This window comes from Eucalyptus grandis, chromosome 3, assembly GCF_016545825.1.
Source record: "Eucalyptus grandis isolate ANBG69807.140 chromosome 3, ASM1654582v1, whole genome shotgun sequence".
In the NCBI taxonomy this organism is placed as follows: Eukaryota; Viridiplantae; Streptophyta; class Magnoliopsida; order Myrtales; family Myrtaceae; genus Eucalyptus; species Eucalyptus grandis.
Window position 1 is genome coordinate 10,663,738 of NC_052614.1, and position 23,229 is coordinate 10,686,966.

Here is a 23,229-nt window from a genome sequence, read left to right on the forward strand (position 1 = left end):
GAAATATCCGTATGAAAGCAGTGATGGAAGTAATTTGAAGGTAAAACGTTCACAATTCACACAATAAAGAGAAGGAGAAGATAGATAGGTCTGCAGATTTATTTAACCTTGACATGAAAAAAAACAATTACAAGACTCCCTATTTATAGACTTGTTATATGACCTTTACTCTTCCCAGTAGAAAAGCTAATATTCTGGATAAGATCTAGAAACTAATAAAAAAATCACCATATCTCACCTCATCTCTAAAAACAATCACTACACCTAGAAATATAGGAATAGACTCATTATAGATAATGAGAAATAGACTCATTAAATATAACACTGCAATTATGACTCTTTTTCAATATGGGTATCGAACCGATGAATTTGGTTAAATTTCTAACAAGCAGCACCATCATACAGCTAGAGAAAATATTGGGTGGTCCGGGACCACCACGTCAGCGTGGTCCCGGACTACTCACACGGCGCCACGTGTATGGGGAGTGCAGACAAAGGACGAAAACCGGGCCCACTTCTCTGACGCTCTCTCTCCTCTTTCTCTCTTTGTCCCCCCCTCATATGTGGCGCCATATGAGTGGTCCGGGACCACGCTGACGTGGCGGTCCCGGACCACCCAATATTTTCTCATAAAGCTATTCTCATATTCTCTGCTGGAGCTTCATTAAATCAGGAAAGTCTCGCAGCTACTGCTTCTTAGTTCTTCCGAGACATGGTGGTCCGGGACCGCCAATGTCTAGATGGAGCTTTAACCTTTCCAATTTGCTTTAATGGAAAGCAAATGTTCTGTCAAGAATAAATAGCCATAGAATGACATTCAGCCTCGAATTTTTTGCAGTAACTTGAAATTGATGAGCCTTTTCAGTGAGAAATAGGGTAAAGATTCTGAAAACCCATGTCAAGGGGTTTCTATTCCACAAAAAAATTATCTAACACCCAGCCAGAATTTGATTTGGGTTCCAGTCCATCACCGAACACAACACAGAGTTCATCCCAACATCGTTTATATGCCTCTATAAACTACAAAAACCTGTAACTCAGACATTAAATGTTCACCGCCGAATAGGAATAATCTTCTTGCTACAATTGTTGTCCAAAATCATTTTCCCAACGAGGCTCGATTAAAAGCTTCAAGATCTCTTACACCTAGTTCATCCTCGTCAAAAAATTTCTAGATAGAGTTGTAGCCCAGCAAGAAAAACTCATGGTTACAGTTCCCGAAGCCTACTGTTTCAAGGACAGTCAACTAAGTGGGAACAACAAGCCGACACCAGTAAACAGGAATAACAGTTGTCATGTGATCATTATTCAATATCAAGAATAATAATTTCTGAGCTATCAAATCAACTCATCGTTGAGAATTGAATAGTATAACATAGGAATATCTTTTATCTATACCGAATCCAAGATTGGATTCCTGATCCAACCCCATTACTTTTCTTTTTAATTTGAATTTCTCATTCCTTTTTCATTCTTCATTCTTTTTTTTTTTTTTCTATAAACTACCGCCTTTCTTCTACAATCATCTTATGATGACGTATCATTTGAGAGTATCATATATGGAACAATCATAGGGCAGATCATCATTCTTAGATCCATTCTTCAGATAAGTATAAATCCGACCGATAACTAAAAAAAAAAACTTTCTAGAAGACATTGGAGAAGCACAAATGGAATCAATTCCATTACTTTGCGAAAATAAGTCAGCGATTGTTATATCAAATAATCCAGTATTCCATGGAAGAACCAAACATATTGACATAAAATATCACTTCATTCGTGAAGTGCAAAACAAAGGAGAAATTGAGCTGAAGTATTGTAAAACTGAAGAACAAATTGTGGACATATTCACTAAAGCACTACCAACAGCAAAATTCGAGACATTGAGAAGCGTACTCGGAATATCACAAAAATGGATCAAGGAGGAGTGTTAAAAAATGATCAATTTTTGGAAAGCTCTAGACTACACCGGACTACACATGCTTAAGATTCTCATATGTTGGAGAAATTTCTAGTACTATGTGGGCAGCAAGTGTACATGTGAAGAAAGAAAAGCTAGCTGGAAGTTGGCTGAATAAAGTCAACAAAAGTGGCAGGGAGCAGCAGAGAATAGAAAAATGAAGAATAATGGAGAAGCAACCAGAAGATCCGGAAGAAGCCGCAACAAGCAGGAGACAAAGAAGCAAGCTTGTAGTCTGGTGTAGTCTAGAGCTTTCCAAAAATGGATCACTTTTTAACACTTCTCCTTGATCCATTTTTGCGCTACTCCGAACATGTTTCTCAATGTCATAGTTGTTCCCATAAAAAATGGGAATGGGAAATGAGGACGAGGTAGAGTTGGCCATGGTTTAATTATTGGGTATTTGGAAAGGCTAGTTTTAAGAATGGGTAGGTAGGACAAACGTCCAATACCAACCAAATACCACTGTTGGATTTTTGCGGAAGCGTGTGTGTGTGCAAGTGTGTATGTGTGAAATATGGGTGGATATAAGTGGACTACAACGGCTAGGGAGTATGGGTAAAAAACAGGACTTTTATTATGATATTTGGTATTACAAAAGAAGGAGTATTTCTAGTTTTTCTGCTACATAGAACAGACATCCACAAATCCTATTTATAGGCGTGAGTCACTGCCTTCCTCTACTGACTTTGAGTGCAAAATTAATATAAAATTATAAGCTTGCTTCTTTGTCTCCTGCTTGTTGCGGCTTCTTCTGGATCTTCTGGTTGCTTCTCCATTATTCTTCATTTTTCTATTCTCTACAGCTCCGTGCCACTTTTGTTGACTTTATTCAGCCAACTTCCAGCTAGCTTTTCTTCCTTCACACGTACACTTGTTGCGCACATAGTACTAGAAATTTCTCCAACATATGAGAATCTTAAGCATGTGTAATTTGGTGCAGTTTAGAGCTTTCCAAAAATGGATCACTTTTTAACAAACTGGAAAGTGCAGGTCATGGAAGATTCTGGTCATATATATATATATATATATATATATTTTTTTTTTTTTTGGTGACTTAGGGAACTCCGTACACCTGGCAGCCAACGAGTAAACCCCGGGTGACGCCAATAAAACCACCACCCTGACGCCACGGGTAAGTCCACAAATGACAATGCTGGGATTCGAATTTGTCCCCATCGTGAGGAGGACAAAGCCCGAACCAACGCCGCCACCACATGGGGTGGTAAGATTTTGGTCATATTTATCTTGAGTATCTAAATGAAACCAACCCCCCGAGGGATGGAATGGTCGATTTTCTCTGCACCATCCTTTCACCCGAAAAAGCAACCTTCAATCACTCAAAAGTCTAGCTTCCAAAAGTTTTCATGATGATACTCTCACTCTATCGGTCACTAACCAAGGATCCTGAAAAGATTTGGAAAGAGAGGGGTGAGCAATCACAGTTTAGTGAGTAATGCATATCTTGTAAGCGGATCGGATAGTCACCATGCATTTATATATATATAGCACAACCAAAAACTCATAATTCAACTCTTCAATATACAATCATTGGGGTTTGCTCTAGTGGCCATCCTTCCAACATGGAAATGAGAGGTGGGGTTCGAATCCCCACATTCTCAGGAGGTTGGGGTGGGGACGATTTCGTTTCAAGAGGTTCTGCCGACTCCCACGCCCGCAATGAGGCATGTTAAAAGTCCGAGAGTGAGTGTTAGAGTAGAAAAGAGTATGACTAACAAAAAAAAAAAAAAACTCTTTAATATACATATCAAATTATACATGAATTATTTCTTCTCAAGAAATTTTTATACTAATTAAAAAAATCATTTAAACCATCCTCACAATTCAAACATTAATGGTCAAGTCCATTGATTAATTTCATTTATAACGACATATGTTCTAATATAATATACGGAAACGACATGGTCTTATAAATAAATCAATGCGAAAAATAAGACAGAAATATACGAGGAATAATAAGGGCATAAGAGATTTATGTGGTTCGATTTGAATATCGGTATTTACATTTACAGGGAGAGCCAACAAGAATAATTTACTATGATTAGAGAATCAGAATTACAATTGCTCACACACTTGAATATTTCCTGCCCTTAGACTTAAGTCCAAATCCAAAATATTTACAACTAAAGATATAAACTTACGGCACAAAATCACCGGTTCAAGCTCTCTATGTATGCCGAAGATAGAACTTAGTGCGTTGGTCATTTCTTGTGTATGGCGGCTTCTTCTTCATGTGGCTCTTCTTGCGTTCTCTAGGTTTTCAAGATGACCCACGTTTGGCTTTATTATGTGCGTCGAGAGTCAACAACTTTGTCCCTGGGCCCACTACTTCAATAAATCCAACCCCTATGTACTAGACCCGTTAAACGAGTGGGTCGGGTCGGGTTTGGGTCGGGTCATAAATGGTCCAACCCAAATCGACCCATTTAACTCATTTTTGACCAATACTCGACCAATTTAACTAAACTTAAGAAAGTTTTATTTCTTTTTATATATATACAATGATATTGCTAAAATAGTTTTATACAACACAAATTTAATGGAAAATTTTTATAATTTTTAAAATAATTATTTTTAAAAATCGAATTTTAATTATTTTTATTTTTTAAATTAAAATTTAATTTAATTTTTTATTTTTTAAATATAATTTTTAATTTTCTTTTTTGTTCTTCTTCTTCTTTTGGCTGGTGTCGGCCATGATGATGGCCGTGGCCGGCCACAGTAGTCTCGAGCTCACTCGGCCGCCGATGTCGGCGAACCCGAGCCTCACTAGATCCGGTGAGCTCGAGGCTTGTTGGCGTTTGGCGAGCTCGAGCTCGCCCCTTGCCTGATCCGGCGAGCTCGAGGCTCGGTGTTGGGTGAGCTCGAGCTCGCCCGCCGGATCTCGGGCGAGGCTCAAGCCTCGCCTCTGACGCCGGCAAGTTTGAGTCTTGCCGAGCGGAGGCCTCCACCTTGTTAGATTTGGCGAGCTCGAGCTCGCTTGAAGAAAGAAAAAGAAAAGAAAAAAAAAAAAAAAAAAGGAAAGGAAAGAAAAGAAAAAAAAAATAATTATAATTTCGGTTTTTGTAAAAAATATTTTTGTAAAGTTAAAGAGAGAGAAAGAGAGAGATTGTGAGGTTTTGGGTGAAAATGGGTTTTAAATCTAACCCATTTAAGACCCACTTAAGACCCACCTTTATTAAGTCTTTAGTTGTTAAACCATTTAACTAACTTCTTCAAAAAACCAAGTGACTCATTTTGCAATCTCTACTATGTACCCAGAAAAGAAACCTTTTCTCCTTTTCTCGTACGAAGTCGCATTTGCCCCCAAAAGATAAATAATAAAAGAAAGTGTGCGTAACTGCCCATCATTTGTTCTTTAGTGCGAAACTTTTGCCGGTCAATCTTGGGGTCCTGTACGCCAATGCACTCTTGGACTATTTCGAAGAGCTAACGCCCAAGAATAACAAATCTGAACAAATCTTATTCAGCTGAGAATAACAGATTTTGAACAAATCAAAACCTTCTAATGAATCTAATCCATAAGGGCTTAAACTCGAGATATTAATTTAATAGAGCGGATACATATGTGAAGGAGGCAGCGATGACGTGATTTGTTGGACGACGGGCTCTATCATATGTCGGAGAAAGAGTAGTGGGAAGTTGGGGAGAGTGAATGGGAGAGAATCGGAGGGGAGAGCATATATACGAGAGAAAGTCTCTTTTTGTTGAAATTAAAATTAACCAAAAGAGAGAGAGAGAGGGAGAAGTGGGGCCTAGCTAGAGGTGACACAAACCGAGGCTCTTGGCTAGCGGTGGGGCCCAGGCAACCCTCGTTGCCTGGCTAGTATCATCACACATTGACATCATACTCCTATCTAGGGGTGTGCATGGTCCGGGAGGGTGGTTCTCGACCTAGAATCGGGAACTGCCCGCTAATGATCGGTTCCAAAAAATTGGAACTGGGATCCACTCGGGAACTGGACTGCCGGTCCGGTTCGGTTCACGGGTGGATCCATGGAACCGATCTTGATGCGAAACAATTTTGGTTTTCAACATGAATGGTCTGGTCTATGAATTGGGAAGGAGGGGAGGAGGTCTATGGTCGCGTTTTCAACATAGAACAGTTGCGAAACAATTTTCCGCGGTTGTGGCAGGTGGCGGCCGACGTGAGGGGGCGAACAACAGCGGTGGAGGAGCAGCGGCGGCGGTGTCAACACTTGGGGAGGAATCGAAATGGTGATAGGATTAGGAGGAATCGAGGAAGAGACAAAGAGAAAGATAACCGAAGACGAAGGGAGTGAGGAAATGAGATCTAATCTAGGTTTCTTTTAGTAATTTTTTTTAATATTAAAAAGGTTCCGGTCCGTCCGGTGGGCGGATCCGCCATGGAACCGGGAACCGGACCGGTACCCACCGGTTCTGAAAAATTGGAACGGTTCCCTCAAGAACCGCCGGTTCCGGACGGTCTGGGCAGTTCCCGGGTATTTTGCACACCCCTACTCCTATCTAATATTTTCTTCATAGTGTAAGAGGTAGTCTGGATAGGAACAAAGTAGCCCCAATTTCTATTGATAGAAAGTGTGATCCTCCTGGACCGCCTCAAAATCTTTTGAGAGGAACGAAGTACATCTCGGATGTAACTTTCTCATAGGGACATTCAGATGCATATAGCTAATGGACTGTTGTTCCGAACTTCAGGTGTGTAGAACAGAAGGAAGCCCAGTGGTTTTGAATTGGTAATGCAACATGACTTTTTTTCTCCCGCGAAACTTCGTTTCAAGAAGTACCATGACCCGACATCTCGAGGTTAGATTAGGGGAGAGCAACTCCTGCCGAGGCTTTCTAATCTTGACATCGATGGCTGGTCTACTGATGGAAGACTTCAGCTACGTTTCCCACATACATAAATTGAACGTCGCCCATGAAATAATTCGTTTTCATCCCACTGAAACCAACCGTGTAATCTTTAAGAACAACATGAAATGGGATCAGCAAGTTGCTGTTTTCCAGAGAACTGTCGAACGTGGACGACGAAACGCTTGTTCGATGGTAAAACCCGGGAGAACTGTAGCATGCAAATGTGAAAGGGTCAGGAGTCAATGGAGTCGGTGAAGAAACTGTAGAGTTGGGTATCTCTGAGATAAGATTTTTCCCATTATCTTTTGATTATTTCTGCGACGCAGATTCAATAGTGGTCCGGCAGGTAGCTAATTACAAGTCATTATCTAGTGTAGGAGCGGCGGTGAAGGCAATAATAAATGCAGAAGTCCCACGTCAATAGCGTCGTGAAACACATGCAGTGGGGTCAATATAAAATGGCGGATATTTGGAGCAATCGTATTGATTATCTGAGAAATAATTTCTCGAGAAATAAACACGTGAAAGCACCGTCCAGCTTTTTTTTTCTTTTTAATTCTCTACTGGAGCTTCATTCAATCGGGAAAGTTTCACAGCTGCTGCTTCTTTGTTCTTCACAGAGAGAGAGAGAGAGAGAGAGAGAGATGGCGAAGAACCACGCTGCACCTGCCTTGGTACTATGCCTGATCCTTGTGTCGACTTCGATGCCCACCTCGGAATGCTCCTCCATACCGGCTCCGGTGGCCCAGGATGAAGACGTCCAGTACATAAAGTGTCAAGTCTGCGAGAAGCTTGCGTCTCAGCTGTATTGCCAGGTGCAGAGCAAGCGAGCTGAGATCTCTCCCCAAGAGGTACGGACTTTGTTTCTTCTGGTGCTGGGGTCGCTGCTTCGCGGAATGCAGAGGCGGGTTTGATTTTTGTTCGGATTGGCTTCAGATTGATTTTTTGGGTTTTCTTTTTCTTTTTGGTTGGTGATTGGTAGATCACAGAGCAGCAGATAACTGAGATCGCCAAGAACCTTTGTAATTCGGAAAAGAAGGAAGCTGTCTGGATTCGCAAGATTGATATTGTTGAGCAAGGGAATAAGTTAAAGGTAGAGCCGTTAGTGCTGATGCTTGGTGTTCTTCACTCTGCCCTATATGCACGTTTCAGTTTCCAGATATCACCATATACATGAGGGCACTGGACTAGCACTAGGACTAACCTTAGGAGATCAACAAGATTATTCATCGTCATTGCCGAGTGTAGGGAATGACTGATCCCCGAAATACCGGATACGACACTAAATCGAATCCCTAAATCAATGCGGAAGACGAAGCCCGGGAAAACACGTATCACCGATCGTAGCACACCACGGAGTCGAGCGTACCTTGTTAGCAGATTAAACACCGTCGTCAATGGAGGAAGAGAATCCGGTCGATGAAGCCTTGAAGGGAAGAAAGTGGAAGCCGTATGCTTACTGTTCTTCGGGAGAGAAAACGCGCGGGAGAGAAGCGTACGTTGATTGTGCCAAAGGGTGCGTCTCTCTCTCTCTCCTCTCCTTTTATACCTTCCCCCATCCACGGGCCCTATTCCCGTGGGCCGGGCTTTTGGGCCCAACTTGGGCGGACGGGCCAACTCAGGCCCATCTCATAAATCCATCATCTCCCACTCGCACATGGTGGTACAAAACCAACATGGGCGAACAGGCTCTACTCAGCCTCATCAGAGAAAAATCCATCATAGACTTTCTCTTAACATGGTGGACCGAACATAATCCTCTTTTCCTCTCTTCAACATTCATACCGGTGAATAATCCGTGCGACCAAAGATACTTTGAGAGCTCGTTGCCATACATCCGTTAGGAATATATAGCAGCTCATAATGGGCATCACACTCCGAGTAGATTTAGTATGTAGTACCTAGATCGATCGATCACATTTATATCTCTTTGATCTCTTTTAAATAATGATATATATATATATTGTATTCACAATTATGATTATCACAAAGACAGTCATAATTGGTTAACCGGTGAATACAAAACTACAATGTGATTCTCCAAAATCGGTCTTCCTCTTTCCTTCAAACTCTCAATTTTCAGTTCAGCTTGCTTTTCTAGAAATGTCCCATTAGATCGAATCAAACTCATGACCATTGGCAACATCCTAAGATAGCAAACACTAAATAGAAATCTTGAGAATAAGTAAGAGTCATGAGGGGACTAAGAAATTTGAGGAACTCTCTTCCTCAAAAGTCTCACACGACATAAAAGTTGAGATCAAACTTTTGCCACTCTTATTGGTCGTCTCATGCATACGTAGTATGAAATACGTATTACGGTATTAACTCCTTTCCCATGGAGCGTATGTCTACACCTTTCAATACCGTACAGATGATAGTTCAGACATACTCAATGTCTAACTTGAGTTCACGTATCTACTCATTCACTAAATTCATCGTAACTCACATCCGACATCATAGACAGATAAAGTAAAATATGTGGGTATTTTACTTCGGACATAGTAAGTATTATGTCCTCATCTTAACACCTAGTTAAGGCGACATACGTGTTTTAAGCTAGAGCTCGATTATCACCTAGATAATAAGCTTAAAACAGTCTCATCTCTATTTATCACATAGTAAATAGAGGCGATTACCCGTGTGAGTGGGCTAATCTTATATCTGTCCGACATACTTCCTAACTTAAAGTAATGTACTGAGCATTAAGATGCATAAAGATCATACAAAGATTCATAGACATTAATGATGAAAAACATAAATTCATCATATGTGAACACTTAGGGAAAAATTACAATATTCAGTACATCATCCTCTACGCAATCCTAGAGATTTCACATGGCCACAAACACATCTCTAGGTTATGGCTTTGTCATAGGATCTCGCTACCATTCTATGCGTAGTATGTACTATAAGTTCACATCTTTTCGTGCAATCATATCCATGACAAAATTATACTTGGTATCTATATGTTTGGTCTTGCCATGATATTTGGATCTTTAGTGTACACTTTTGCTGCTTGATTATCATAGTTAACTAATAACAAATCTGCAGCACTTCCAATAACACCTAAATGATCCAATAATCTCTTAAGCCAAACATCTTCTTATACTGTTGCCGATAATGCCACGAACTCAATTCCATCGTGGACAAGGCTATGTACTTTGTTTCTTACTGCTCCAAACATGGTGCCATTATTCGGTAAGAGAACAAACCTAGAGGTAGATTTCCTTTCATTTAAATCTCCTCCCAATCAACATCGAATAGCCTTAGAGTCGCAGATCCTTTCCATAATAACTCAACATATAATCAGCAGTCCACTTTAGATACCTCGGTATTCACTTAACGGCTTTCCAACGTGCTTGACCTGGATTGGATTAGTATCTACTCACCATTCCAACTGCAAAACATATGTCAGTCTTGTACGCATCATAGCGCATAACAAGCTTCTAACAAAGACACTAGCATAAGGAACATGTTTCATTTGTTCCTTCTCTTGTGGAGTCCTTGGACACAGTCTATGGCTCAATCCTTCACTTTTGCAATAGGAGCGTCAATGAGTTTACAATCTCATATCATTCAATTCAAAGTGGGAAGACAACGAATTCTTCACAGTATTGACTAGCTCCATATTGCTTCCGGCAATTAGTATATCATCAACATATAATGATATGATCACAAATTGATCCTTGGATCTTTTGATATATACACAATGATCCTCATCTATCATTGTAAAGTCATATGCCATTATGGCATTATGAAAATGTACATATCATTGTCTTGACGACTGCTTAAGGCCATATATCGACCCCCAAAGTCGACATACCTTTTCTTCTTGGCCTTTCACTATGAAACCAACAAAGTTGTTCCATATATATTTCATCCTCTAATTTTCCATTGAGGAAAGCAGTCTTTACATCCATTTGATGTAACTCAAGATCCATACTAAACACTATTGCCAGAACTATGCGAATCAAGGCAAATCTTACTATAGGAGAAAAAATATCTTCATAATCAATTCCTTCCTATTGATTATACCTTTTCGCCACAAGGCGAGCCTTATGCCTTTCAATCGAGCCATCAGCCTTTCGCTTTATTTTGAGAACCCATTTGTTCCCAATAGCTCTGCGTCCTTTTGCGAGATCAACCGGTTCCGAGACTTGGTTTGATTTCATTGACTCCATTTTCCTCTTTCATTGCATAAATCCATTTCTCCTTACTAGGGCAATTTAGAGCCTCATAAATATTTCTTGGCTCATCCTCATCTTGCGGAGCAATCATAAAAGTTTCCCCTTCAATGTCAAAACGTCGACGGGGAATACTTTGGCGACTTGTTCGCCGTATGGGAGATTGTACACTTAGCACATCATTCCCCATTATGCTCCCACTCGGATTAAATAATGACGATATCATCTCATCATGTGGTTGTAATTGAGAATGAGTTGAATTCAATTCATCACTTCTCATATTACTCCCACTTGGATGAACTCAACCAATATCATTATCTAGATCCAAGGTTTCAAATAGGGAGTGATCTTCTCCTATTTCGCCCTTCTTAGGAAAATTCATCCACTAAGAATGTGACATCCCGTGATTCAAATTCAGTTATTCTCCCACTTTCCTGCTCATCTATGAACACATACCCTTTCGAGTGTTCGGAGTATCTCATTAAAATACTCTACTTTTATCTGGGACTCAATTTCCCAAACTTGTGAGAGGACATATGAGTATAGGCAGCATAACCCCATGGCTTAAGTAAACTTAAGTCCGGTTTCTACCTATCCATAACTCATATGGAGTGGAACTAACTGATTTGAAGGCACCCGGTTAAGTATTTAGGCAGCAATTAACAACGCATCACTCCATAAAAGTGATATGTAAGTTAGCATACGCCATCATGGACCTAACCATTCCAAAGAAGGTTTCGTTTCTTTTCCGCAACACAATTTTGTTGAGGAGTATATGGAATAGACAATCGTATTTCTATTCCTTTTCACCACATAATTTTCTGAACTCATCGATAAATATTATCGACCTCGATCGGATCTCAATACTTTTATTTTCTTGTCTAATTGATTTTCTACCAAGTTCATAAACCTTTGAAAACAACTTATGCTTCAGATTTATGAGAAATCAAATAGACACCTCCGAATCGAGTATAATCATCTATTAAGAGTGATGAAATAAACAGCCCATTGCCTTCCTTTCACATTCATTGAACCACGTACGTCCAAATGGATTAAATGCCGAGGAAATTCAGCTCTTTTACCTTTTCCAAATGGTCTCCTTGTCAATTTCCCTACTAGGCAATGCTCACATATGGACAAATCAACTTTTTCAATATTGCCCAACAAGCCATTTTTGGCTAGTCTTTTCATATGTTGTTGGCCCATATGACCAAGTCTAGCATGCCATCATATTCACATCATTATCATATAAGATAGAAGACGTGAAACAAGGGGATAACATATTGACATCATCACAGTCAACATTTAGTACAATAAAACCATCTAGAAAGTGACCACAACCATAGCAGTTTGTATCTAAACACAAATCTACACATTTATTATGGAAGTTCATACCAAAACCAAGCTTAACCAACATCAAAACAGACAATTAAATTTCGACGAATCTCCGAGCATTTAGAACATCATGTAGGAACAAGTTGCGTCCACCACACATGTTCGGGCAATGTGTGCCAATCCTTTTAACTTCAGCTGGAGTTGTTTTCCACATAGATCCACTCAGTTCCAGTTGGTATTCGTCGGAATTCCACGAAGGATCCTTTATCCTTCGCTACATCGTCTGTTGCTCCTGAATCTACAGTCCACAAAGGATTGGATTCAGCCAATAATTCAGAACTTGACACATAAGCAAAGTTCTCAAATGTACAAGAGGTGTATGCCTTCTTTGGCTCACGATCGCAAGTATAGTGACCTTCTTGTCTGCTTGTAACATTTCACCCTTGACATTTTCTTAACTTGAGGACGTTTTCCTCTCTTGTGTTGGTTAACTCTTGATTTCTTGCAATAAGGACTTGATCCTTTGCATTCCCACATATTGAACGAATCAATACGCTTGCGCTTAGAGCTCAAAAAACCCTTTATGAGCTAGAACCAGCATTGCAAATATCTATTCTAAGCTCACATGCCGTTAAGCGGTCCTCTACCAGCTCAAGGTGGCGCACAAAGATCCTCAAGATCTTCCATAATATGGTCAAGAGCTTCTAGTGCTTCTTGCTTTTCCAGCACATTGAATCTTCATATTCAATATTTCACAATAGTCGCCGTTCATATCAGCAATTACGTTCTTAGTTCTAGTTGCCGAAACCATCGACCAACACACGAGACATACATGCACGAATAATTAATGCCTATCATTTATGCATCCCTATTTACATAGACCCATCATATTAATGATTAATTTTAAGTAAGGCTTCAGAATCAAAAGGTCACTACGTTTCCAATCATCCTCCAAAAATCCTAACTTAAAACTATCATTAATATGATTGTCATATGCAAAATCAATTATATGAAGTTACAAAAACTTCTATAACTACTCTCAGCTAACTACCCACAAAGAATCAGCAAAGAGAAAGCAAATATTATCTAACATCCAATAGAATAACAGAGCTTTCACATAATACAACTATACATTACACTAAGCAATATATACAAAGAAAAATATCAACATGGAAAGAGATATTTACATCTATATATAAAAAAAAATCTCACAATTAATCTAAGAAATAATTAGGAAATGTCCCTTCTAATCTATCGCCCAAAACATCCGAGAAAATCAAGGTACATTTGCCAACCATGGAAAAACTTTGGAGAGCTCTCATGTCGCCACCAAGGCGTATTCACTCGCGCCACGTAGCGCACAATCTAAGGGTTGAAGTTTTGGCCAACTCAATCCTATAGTACTCTCTTACAAAAGCTTCCACCAGCCTCCTATAAACTGGGACCACGTTGACCTCCCATAGCCGATCTAACACTGCTTGCCATTCAGGTAGAAGAGTGTTCAACAAAGCCGGCACCTTCTCAAAATCCGGCATAAGATAACTATTATTGATGATTTCGTATCATCCGATTGACCTTGACCATATGTGATACTAAATCACCATCAAGCCACCGAAAATCAGCTAACTCTTTCATCAGCCTTTTTAGTCTAGCTCTTCCTTCATCCGTTCGGGATTGCAGTATCCGTGCATTACGCATCATAGTTTTCGCAACAAATGCGTAACTAAAATGGATCACTTATAATCCATAATAAACAAAATGGAAAAATACATAAATTTCCATGATTCATGCAACAAATGCAGAATTAAAATGGATGACCTACAACCCACACAGACATAATTGAAAAAAAGAAACAAATTCTTTTTTTTTTTTTTTTTTGGGTGGTCAACGGTCAAAGTCAACGGTCAACGGTCAAGTCACGGTCGACAGTCGGTCAACGGTCAAGTCAACGGTCAACGGTCATCGCTGGTCAACGCTCGTCGGTCGTCGGACCGCCGACCGACGGACCGGTCGGACCGCTCGGGCGGACTGCCGCACGTGCGCGCGTCTTGCGGCGCGGCCGACGCCACGCAGACGCCACGGCGCACGTGCCACGCGCGTGCCATCGTCGGGTCGGGTCGGGTCGGTTCGCGGGTCGGGTCGCCGCCCGCCAACCGACGCCATCGGGCGATCATCCCGGCGTTACCGACCGTTGGGTGACGTCATGCCGACGCCGCACGCGTCGGTCCGTGGGACCGGGCTGCGGCGGCTCGCCCGCCCGGCGCGCGCACGCGCCGAGTCCCGCCGCCGGCCCGTGTGCCGCACGCGCCCGGCGACGAGCGCTTCCGGGCGTGTCGCGCCCACGCGCAGCGCCTTCCGGCCGCGCGTGTGGGCGCGTGCGGCGTCGCCCGGCCGTGCTCGAGACATCTCCAAACTCGTCTCGACGTCGCCTTTCTCCCAGTGCTTTCGGAATTTGTTTTTGACATTCGAAAACTCATGAAAATGGCCTAAGAAGTCTCGGGTGTCGGGATTGCTCGCCCCGATCCGTACGGCCGAAGTTCCTTTTGCGATAAATCAATCAAAAAACATCAAATTGATCGGGAAAACGTGAACTAGGCTCGATACCAATGTAGGGAATGACCGATCCCGAAATACCGGATACGACACTAAATCAAATCCCTAAATCAATGCGGAAGACGAAGCCCGGGAAAACACGTATCACCGATCGTAAAGCACACCACGGAGTCGAGCGTACCTTGTTAGCCACACGATTAAACACCGTCGTCAATGGAGGAAGAGAATCCTGGTCGATGAAGCCTTGAAGGGAAGAAAGTGGAAGCCGTATGCTTATTGTTCTTCGGGAGAGAAAACGCGCGGAGAGAAGCGTACGTTGATTGTGCCAAAGGGTGCGCTCTCTCTCTCTCTCCTCCCTTTTATACCTTCCCCCATCCACGGGCCCTATTCCCGTGGGCCGGGCTTTGGGCCCAACTTGGGCGGACGGGCCAACTCAGCCCATCTCATAAATCCATCACCGAGAAATTTCCTTGAAGTGAGAACTAAGGCTGCTGCAAAATAGGCTCGATTGTTTCATGGGGCTTGTCGGCACCTTAAACGAAAAGTGCGAAAAAGAGCAAGCCCAATTGCTCGAGCTATGAGCTGGTCGTCGGCACATGCATATGAGCAAAGGGGGATTAACTGTAACCGGAACATGGCATTAGGTGGTGAATGTTGCATGTTAGAACTTGAAGTCATTCCCTCATCTGCATATATATATATATATATATAGAGAGAGAGAGAGAGAGAGAGAGAGAGGGAGGGAGGGAGGGAAAGAAATACCATGTCGAAAAGGAAGAAGAAGAAGGTATTCGAAGAACAGATGATAGGCGAAGAAGCAATTATCTTCTTTTTTTCATTGAATGATTCTGTACATGTAACATTGTATTTAATTACAATGAAGGAAAGTAATAAAGGAAATTCTATATTTGCCTATCTTCTTCTATCCTAAAGTATATTTGATTTCCTATTACAAGAAATTACGTAAAACATATCTTCATATCTTCCAACACTCCCCCTCAAGTCGGCGGTCCGTATATGTCTAAGACTCCTAGCTTGTGTAGAAGATATGCATGTTGTCTTTGACAAAGAGGTTTAGTAAATACATCAAGGCTGTTCGAAGTCCTTATTCCTCTTGTCTCGACAATTCCTTCTTGAATCTTTTCCCGAGTAAAATGACAATCAACTTCTATATGTTTTGTCCTCTCATGTAGTACAGGATTTGCTGCAAGCTTGAGTGCTGAATCATTATCACAAAAGAGTAAAGTTGGTCCTTTAACAGGAGCTCCGAGATCCAGAAGTAGACCCCTTAACCAGACTATTTCACATACAGTCTTGGCCATAGATCGATATTCAGCTTCAGCCGATGATAAAGATACAGTAGACTGTTTCTTTGTCTTCCATGAGAGTAACGATTCTCCAAACTTGATGCAGAAACCAGTAATAGACCTTCTACTCATTGGGCATGTGGCATAATCTGCATCGCAATAAGCTGTCATTTCCATGTTACACTTTCGGGAAAGAAGTATTCCCAAACCTGGACAAGTCTTCAAGTATCTCACAATCTTCAGGGCTGCATTCATGTGAGATTGTTTCGGACTGTGCATAAACTGACTAAGAGTCTGTACTGCATAACAAATATCCGGCCTAGTCATTGTGAGATATATCAATTTCCCTACTAGTCTCTGATATCCTGAGGGATCTTGCAACAGAGGATCATCAGAAGAAGAGGATATGCCGGTGTCATAGTCGACAGAGGTCAGTTTAGCATTTTGCTCAATAGGAATGATCGATGGTCTACAACCCGATAAACCTTTCGATATAATCTCCATCACAAATTTCCGCTGACTTAATGAGATGCCTTGATCTGAGCGAGCTATTTCAATCCCAAGAAAATACTTAGGCGACCCTAAGTCCTTGATATGAAAGGTCGAATGCAGATACTCTTTAAGTTTTCTAACAGCAGAATAATCATTCCCCATAATCAGGATATCATCAACATAGATCATCAAGTAAATGGATGAGTTACCTTTTGTCCAGGTGAATAAGGCATAGTCATACTTGGATTGCTTGAACCCAGCAGCCAAGAGTGCACTTGTGAATTTAGCATACCACTGTCGGGAGGCTTGTTTCAAACCATAAAGAGATTTACGGAGACGACATACCTTCGACTCCCCCTGTCTCCGTAATCCGGGTGGAAGCTCCATATATATTTCTTCATCCAGATCACCATGTAAGAAAGCATTATGGACATCCATTTGGTGTAATGGCCAATCACGAAGAGCAGCAATAGACAAAAAAGTACGAACCGTCACATCCTTTGCTACAGGCGAAAAGGTTTCATGATAATCAAAACCTTCTCGTTGGGTGAAGCCTTTGCCACTAATCGTGCTTTGTATCTTTCCACAGAACCATCTGCTCTATATTTTATTTTATATACCCATTTGCATCCAATAGGTTTGCGATGAGCGAGGAATAGAGACAACATCCCAAGTGTGATTGTCAATCAATGCATGTAATTCAGATTCCATGGCCTTTTGCCAACGAGGATCATCTTTGGCTTCATTATAACTAGAAGGTTCTTGACTTTCGGAAATGCGACTTATGCAACATAGATGGTCTGCCGACAATCTATCAAAGGAGACATAAGAAGAGATGGGGTATCGAGTACCTGATAAATGTGAAGAACCGCAGATATAATCCTTTGTCCAAGTTGGTGGACGAGTGATTCGATGAGAACGCCTCTGTGGCTCCTCTGGTGTGGTGGATACTGCCTCAGTAGTGGTTGTTTCTGAAGTATCCTCTAACTGTGCTGGTTCTTCATGTAATGATTCTTCTATATATGGCTGCTCAATGAAATTGTCAGCAGGATTTACAAGAGGTGTTGTAGGCAAGACATCAACTTCTCTTGGAGCAGGAGGGATAATAAATGTTCCGCCAGTGGAGGAATCTTCCTCTGATAGGAATTGGCGATTTGTGTTGTCTTCTTCCGATAAAGATGTTAATGAAAAGGGAAAAACATCTTCATGAAAAACAACATCCCTGCTGATAAAGAAATTTCCTGTTGATGGTGCATAAAGCCTATATCCCTTTTGCAAAGTAGGATAACCCATGAAAATGCATTGAGTAGCTCGTGGCGCCATTTTATCTCTATGGCCCACCGTAGTGACATAGCACAGACATCCAAAAACTCTGAGATGAGATAAATCCGGCTTTCTCCCATATAATAATTCAAAAGGTGTCTTTCCCTTTAAGATGCGTGATGGCATACGATTGATCAGGTATGCTGCAGTAATTACACAATCTCCCCAAAATTTTTCAGGAATAGATCCTTGAAATTTAATTGCACGTGCCACTTCTAAAAGATGGCGATGTTTTCTCTCAACAACTCCATTCTGTTGAGGTGTGTAAACACAAGAGCTCTCATGCAATATCCCATGCATAGTGAATAAGGAATTACATTCAGCATTAAAAAATTCTTTTCCATTATCAGTACGTATTCTACGGATTGGTTTTTGGAATTGAGTTTTGGATAAGGAAAGGAATGTCTTTAAATGAGAAAAGACTTGGTTTTTTGATTGCATAAGGAAAATCCATGTAGCACGAGAATAGTCATCCACAATGGTGAGAAAAAACCTAGAGCCATCATGATTTGAAGTATGATAAGGCCCCCAAACATCAGCGTGAATAAGAGAGAAAATATCCGCTGCTCGAGAATTGCTATTCTGAAAAGATGCACGTGTTTGCTTTGCCATGGGACAGATAGGACATTTGGGATATGGAAATAATGCACTATGACCCAAACGTTTATGATTAAGGAAATTAATGCCATTGGCAGTAGCATTACATAGATATTTATTGAATTGAACAGAGATGACTCAAAAAAGTGTGGAAAATCCAACCAAAAATATAAGCCATGGCTGACTCTACCCAAGCCCATCGGTGTGCCGTCGAACGGGCCCGAAAGAAACATTTATCAGAATGGAAAAGAATATTGCATGAATTTTCTTCACAGGCTCGAGCAACTGAGATCAGATTGAAATGGAAATCGGGTACGTAAAGCACGTTTTTAATAGTAACAAAAGAGCTAAGCTTTACAGTCCCAGTCATTGTGACTTTGGTGGTATGACCATTTGGAAGTTGTACTGATATAGGAAAAGATAATTTTGTAATATCTGAAAGTAAATTCTATCACAGACTATGTGATCACTAGCACTGAATCGATAATCCATGCATTCTTTGGAATCGAATTCATTAAACAATAAGATGTACCGTGAAGCTGCCTCCACTATCCGAGGGATCCAATTTCTTCAAAGTTTCCATCAGCTCGTGATATTGTTCATGGGTAATTGATTTTCCCATGTGCTGGCCTGTTACCTGAAAAACTGAGGAAAATTTCCCCTTTTCTTTTTCTCCTGGCTTTCCATGTAATTTCCAGCAATTCTCAATTGTATGGTGCGGGCGCTTACAATAATCAAGGTACATCTTACCTCTTCCTTTCGGCCCATTATTTTTTGAATTTGGGTTGGGCCTAAAAGTTTGGGCCGAAATAGGCCCATATGGACCGTCGGATCCTCCAAGAAGTGGGCCGCGCATGCCATCCAGCCCATTCATGCCAGTAGATCGGTAGCCGTCCGATCCGATTAGGTAAGTGCTACGGGAGCCGTCCGATGGAGCAGGACGTGAGCCGTCGGATGAAGCGGAGATGATCCCACGCGGACCGTCCGATCCCCGTCGCCCCCGGAATGAGCGCAAACCGTCGGATTGGTAGTGGAATTGATCTCCACCGTCCGCGCCTCTCTTTATAAGGCCCCTAGGGTTTTCGCCCTCAAGAACGAACCCTAGTTCCGCCTCTCTCCTCCCCGAACCTCTCTGTGTCGCACGAAAATGGGTCTTCGCGGCCAGTGCAATTCCATCTCCTCCTTTGCCATGGTCCGCCGATCTCTGTTGGCTCTCCTCCTGTATGGCGAGTTGATAAATCCGGCCGAGACTTGGTAGAGGCTCCATGGTGAGTATATGAGATCGGAAAGACATGTAAGTTTCGTTGAGGATGAGGAGAAATCTTGTTGCTTTCTCCCTTTCTCGCATCTGCTTGTATTGTTGTTGAATGTTATCGGGCCAATCGAATTTTTCCTCGGCCGCCTCTAACTCATTCCAGAGGCTCGATAACTTGTTGTATACTGTTGCGATGCTCATGTTCCCCTGTTTCAGATCTGAAATTTGCTGTGTTAGGTAAAAAATTTTCACTTGATCGAGTTTTCCATACATCTCCCTAATGTTTTCCCACATTTTTTTCGGATCCTCCGTCGGGGGAAGCCCGGACGCGATCTCGGGTGCGATGCAGTTCCCAATCCAGGTTCTTACCAGCTTGACCGCATCGCTCCATTCGTGCCATTCTCTCGTCGGACGGAATCGGGAACGATCCGTCGATGAAAACCTCCTTGTCTTTTGTTATGAGTGCCCGCCGGAACTCGCGCGACCAACTTGAATAATTATCTGCACCTGTCAATTGTTGACTTATAATCTTCAATTCTGGGCCGTCGCCGTTTGTTGTGTATAATGGATCGCCTGGTTCCGGCCGGCCACTATTATTGAGAAATTGAAACGGAAAGAAACCCGGCGCGGGAGTCGGGTAGGGATTCGTTCGACCTGAACCCCGAGGCCAAATCCGTATCCCGCATTCGAAATCCCTGTCCTGGCATAGGTGATCCGCCCGTCTGCTCCGGGTTGATGCTAGGGTTTGCCCCGTCGCCGGTTGGTAGACCTGCTTCAGCCCGCGCGCTGCCGTGGTAGCCAGGCAATGATGCGTTGGGGATAGGCCCAGGATACCATGGATAAGGCATCCATTGGTAAGGGTGACCTGCGAATGGTTGCCCTGTAATTGCCTGAGCCTGTTGTTGCCACGGCACGTGCGAAGGTTGGCCCTGAATTTGTTGTTGCCTTTCTGTTGCAGGGACTATAGCAGCTGGATCTTGGTCTCCCAAGGCTCGCGTCGAAACATCTGATGAAGATTCATCAACGGGAGTAGAAGTTTGTTCGGTGGTATAGACATGTTGAAAAAATAATTTTGATTCCTCTGTTATCTCTTCTTTGCAGATGCAGTTCCTTCAGGCAATCAAGGACTTTGATTCCTTTGGCAACGCTTTTTCTGAAAATTCAAGGTTGGTGTATGAGGCAATCGGAAGCGGAAGCAAATCAGTTCAGAACCAGAGAAGCTCTGATACCATGTCGAAAAGGAAGAAGAAGAAGGTATTCGAAGAACAGATGATAGGCGAAGAAGCAATTATCTTCTTTTTTTCATTGAATGATTCTGTACATGTAACATTGTATTTAATTACAATGAAGGAAAGTAATAAAGGAAATTCTATATTTGCCTATCTTCTTCTATCCTAAAGTATATTTGATTTCCTATTACAAGAAATTACAGAAACATATCTTCATATCTTCCAACATACCAGCCCACACATTTCATTTTCTTTATGCTTTTACATGTTCTTGTCGGTTCGTTTTAGTCGTGAGCTTCATCACAAGCGTTCGACAGACAAATAAAGCGAGAACAATGTCGATGCGCTACTCTTTTTGAATGCCAATACATACGGATGGAGAGGTTTCTACATAACTACAACATTTTCAGCTCTGTCATTCCTATTTCAGCTTGAAGAACAAGATGGTGAAGGATATTGCAATTCCGAGTGCAAGACTCTGCAAAAAGCTTGTGAAATGGTGAGACTTTGGTGCTCTTACCGACTCCTTACTCAAGTCATCGTTTCATGTAAATTTTAAGCGTCCGTGGCATCTTGTCAATCAAACTCAATCAACCTATTTTCCCTATGCGATCTTGAACGTAAGTTTTTTCTCTGCCCGTTGCCTTTATATCAACGGAAGAATGGCTGGATGAACTTTCTCTGTTCTTTTCATTAATTGGATTACTCTCAGTGGAAATCCATGCTATCGAAGCATTCTTTGTGTTTTCACTTCTGATTTGCAGTAGACGCTAGATCCACATTAAGACTGTTCCTTCAACTGGAAAGTGCAGGTCCTGAACGAGTCAGATGATATATATCTCGAGTATCTAATCAAATCCAACCCCCGAATTGATGGAATGGTCGATTTTCTCTGTGGAAACGTCACCGACGCATGCATTTTTGACCCCCCTCCAATTCCTAAGGTACATATCCATCGTGCAGGTGGAACTCAGTTTCATGGTATTAGCGATATTCGAATAAACTTTCCCGGAAAATGCACAAACTTTCGGTGGTTAGGCTTATGAAGATAGATGCAACTCAAAACAATATGGAGGGATCGGTTCTTGTTGGCTGATACATTCTATTCCCCGTTTCTCATCTTTACTCTTGCTGTTTACACGAACCATTACTGCTTTTCAAATGTCATCTTGACATCGTTGCGTGCCATAAGATCACGAGGACATTTCACATACGTATGGCACTAGAGTGCACATCTGCAAACCAATCCTCGAATAGGATCTTGTGCATTTATCCCCAATGCCATGCGACAGGATAGGACTCCCGGAGAAGCTTTCATGCCGAAACCATCAGAGGAGGCTGATGTGGAGAGGAACGCGAAATCATCGACTGAGGTAATCATTCCCCACCGCCCTGAGGTCATTTGCGATGCCCGATGCTTTTGCTGTATCCAGACTTCACACACCGGTTACGTTTCCTTGCAGAGCACGCCCGGAGCGCCCTGCACGAACATGTACTCAACAGATGAATCACCGAACGCTAAAAACTCCGGCGAGGAAGACAAAGACGAGGGTACACACTGGCACTCGAAATTGGTACGCGAATCCTCGAAAGAGCAGCCCCCCCTTCCTTCTTCCTTTTCCCTCGCAAGAAATACAATGTACAGTCATTATGCTGAACATCTTTTTTTCCAGGGTGTTCGGAGGCATATCAAAAGCTTCTTTAGAGGAATAACAAAATATTTTACAGGAGACTCAGAGGAAATTTCAGAGACCCGCGATTCGGAACTGTAATGCCCAAGTATCAGACAGCAATGCTTGAGCCTTTGAGGTTATAGTCTTTTATGTCCCGCCACTGTATCGTTATAATGCATAAGGCCCATAGGAGCAGGAGACTTCAGAGTCGTTCCAAGATGAAGAGTCTTCCGCCATAGCTTCTACTGTAAGACAGCTCTATATCCATAGCTATTGTATCCTATCTGAAAATTATGAACTTCCTAAAATAAGTCGCGAATTTGTCTAAAGAGTTCTAAATCTATTGCATTTTTGATAATTCAGTCATAAACATTTTAGTTGTGCTAATTGAGTTATAAGTTTCACCAATTGAGAGGTGTTATCAGCGTTGACGTTGATAATTTTTAATAATATTTTAA

The 23,229-nt window shown here is 41.8% G+C and overlaps 1 protein-coding gene across 1 annotated transcript; it reads left to right on the plus strand.

The window, feature by feature from the left end:
- Positions 1–7,464: 7,464 nt before the first annotated feature.
- On the plus strand, positions 7,465–23,082 carry LOC120291634. Its single transcript, XM_039309296.1, has 7 exons — positions 7,465–7,671; positions 7,803–7,913; positions 21,529–21,597; positions 21,911–22,042; positions 22,391–22,471; positions 22,562–22,672; positions 22,772–23,082. The coding sequence occupies exons 1-7, from the start codon at positions 7,465–7,467 to the stop codon at positions 22,868–22,870; spliced, it is 810 nt and encodes a 269-aa protein (XP_039165230.1). The 3' UTR covers positions 22,871–23,082.
- The last annotated feature ends 147 nt before the right edge of the window (positions 23,083–23,229 follow it).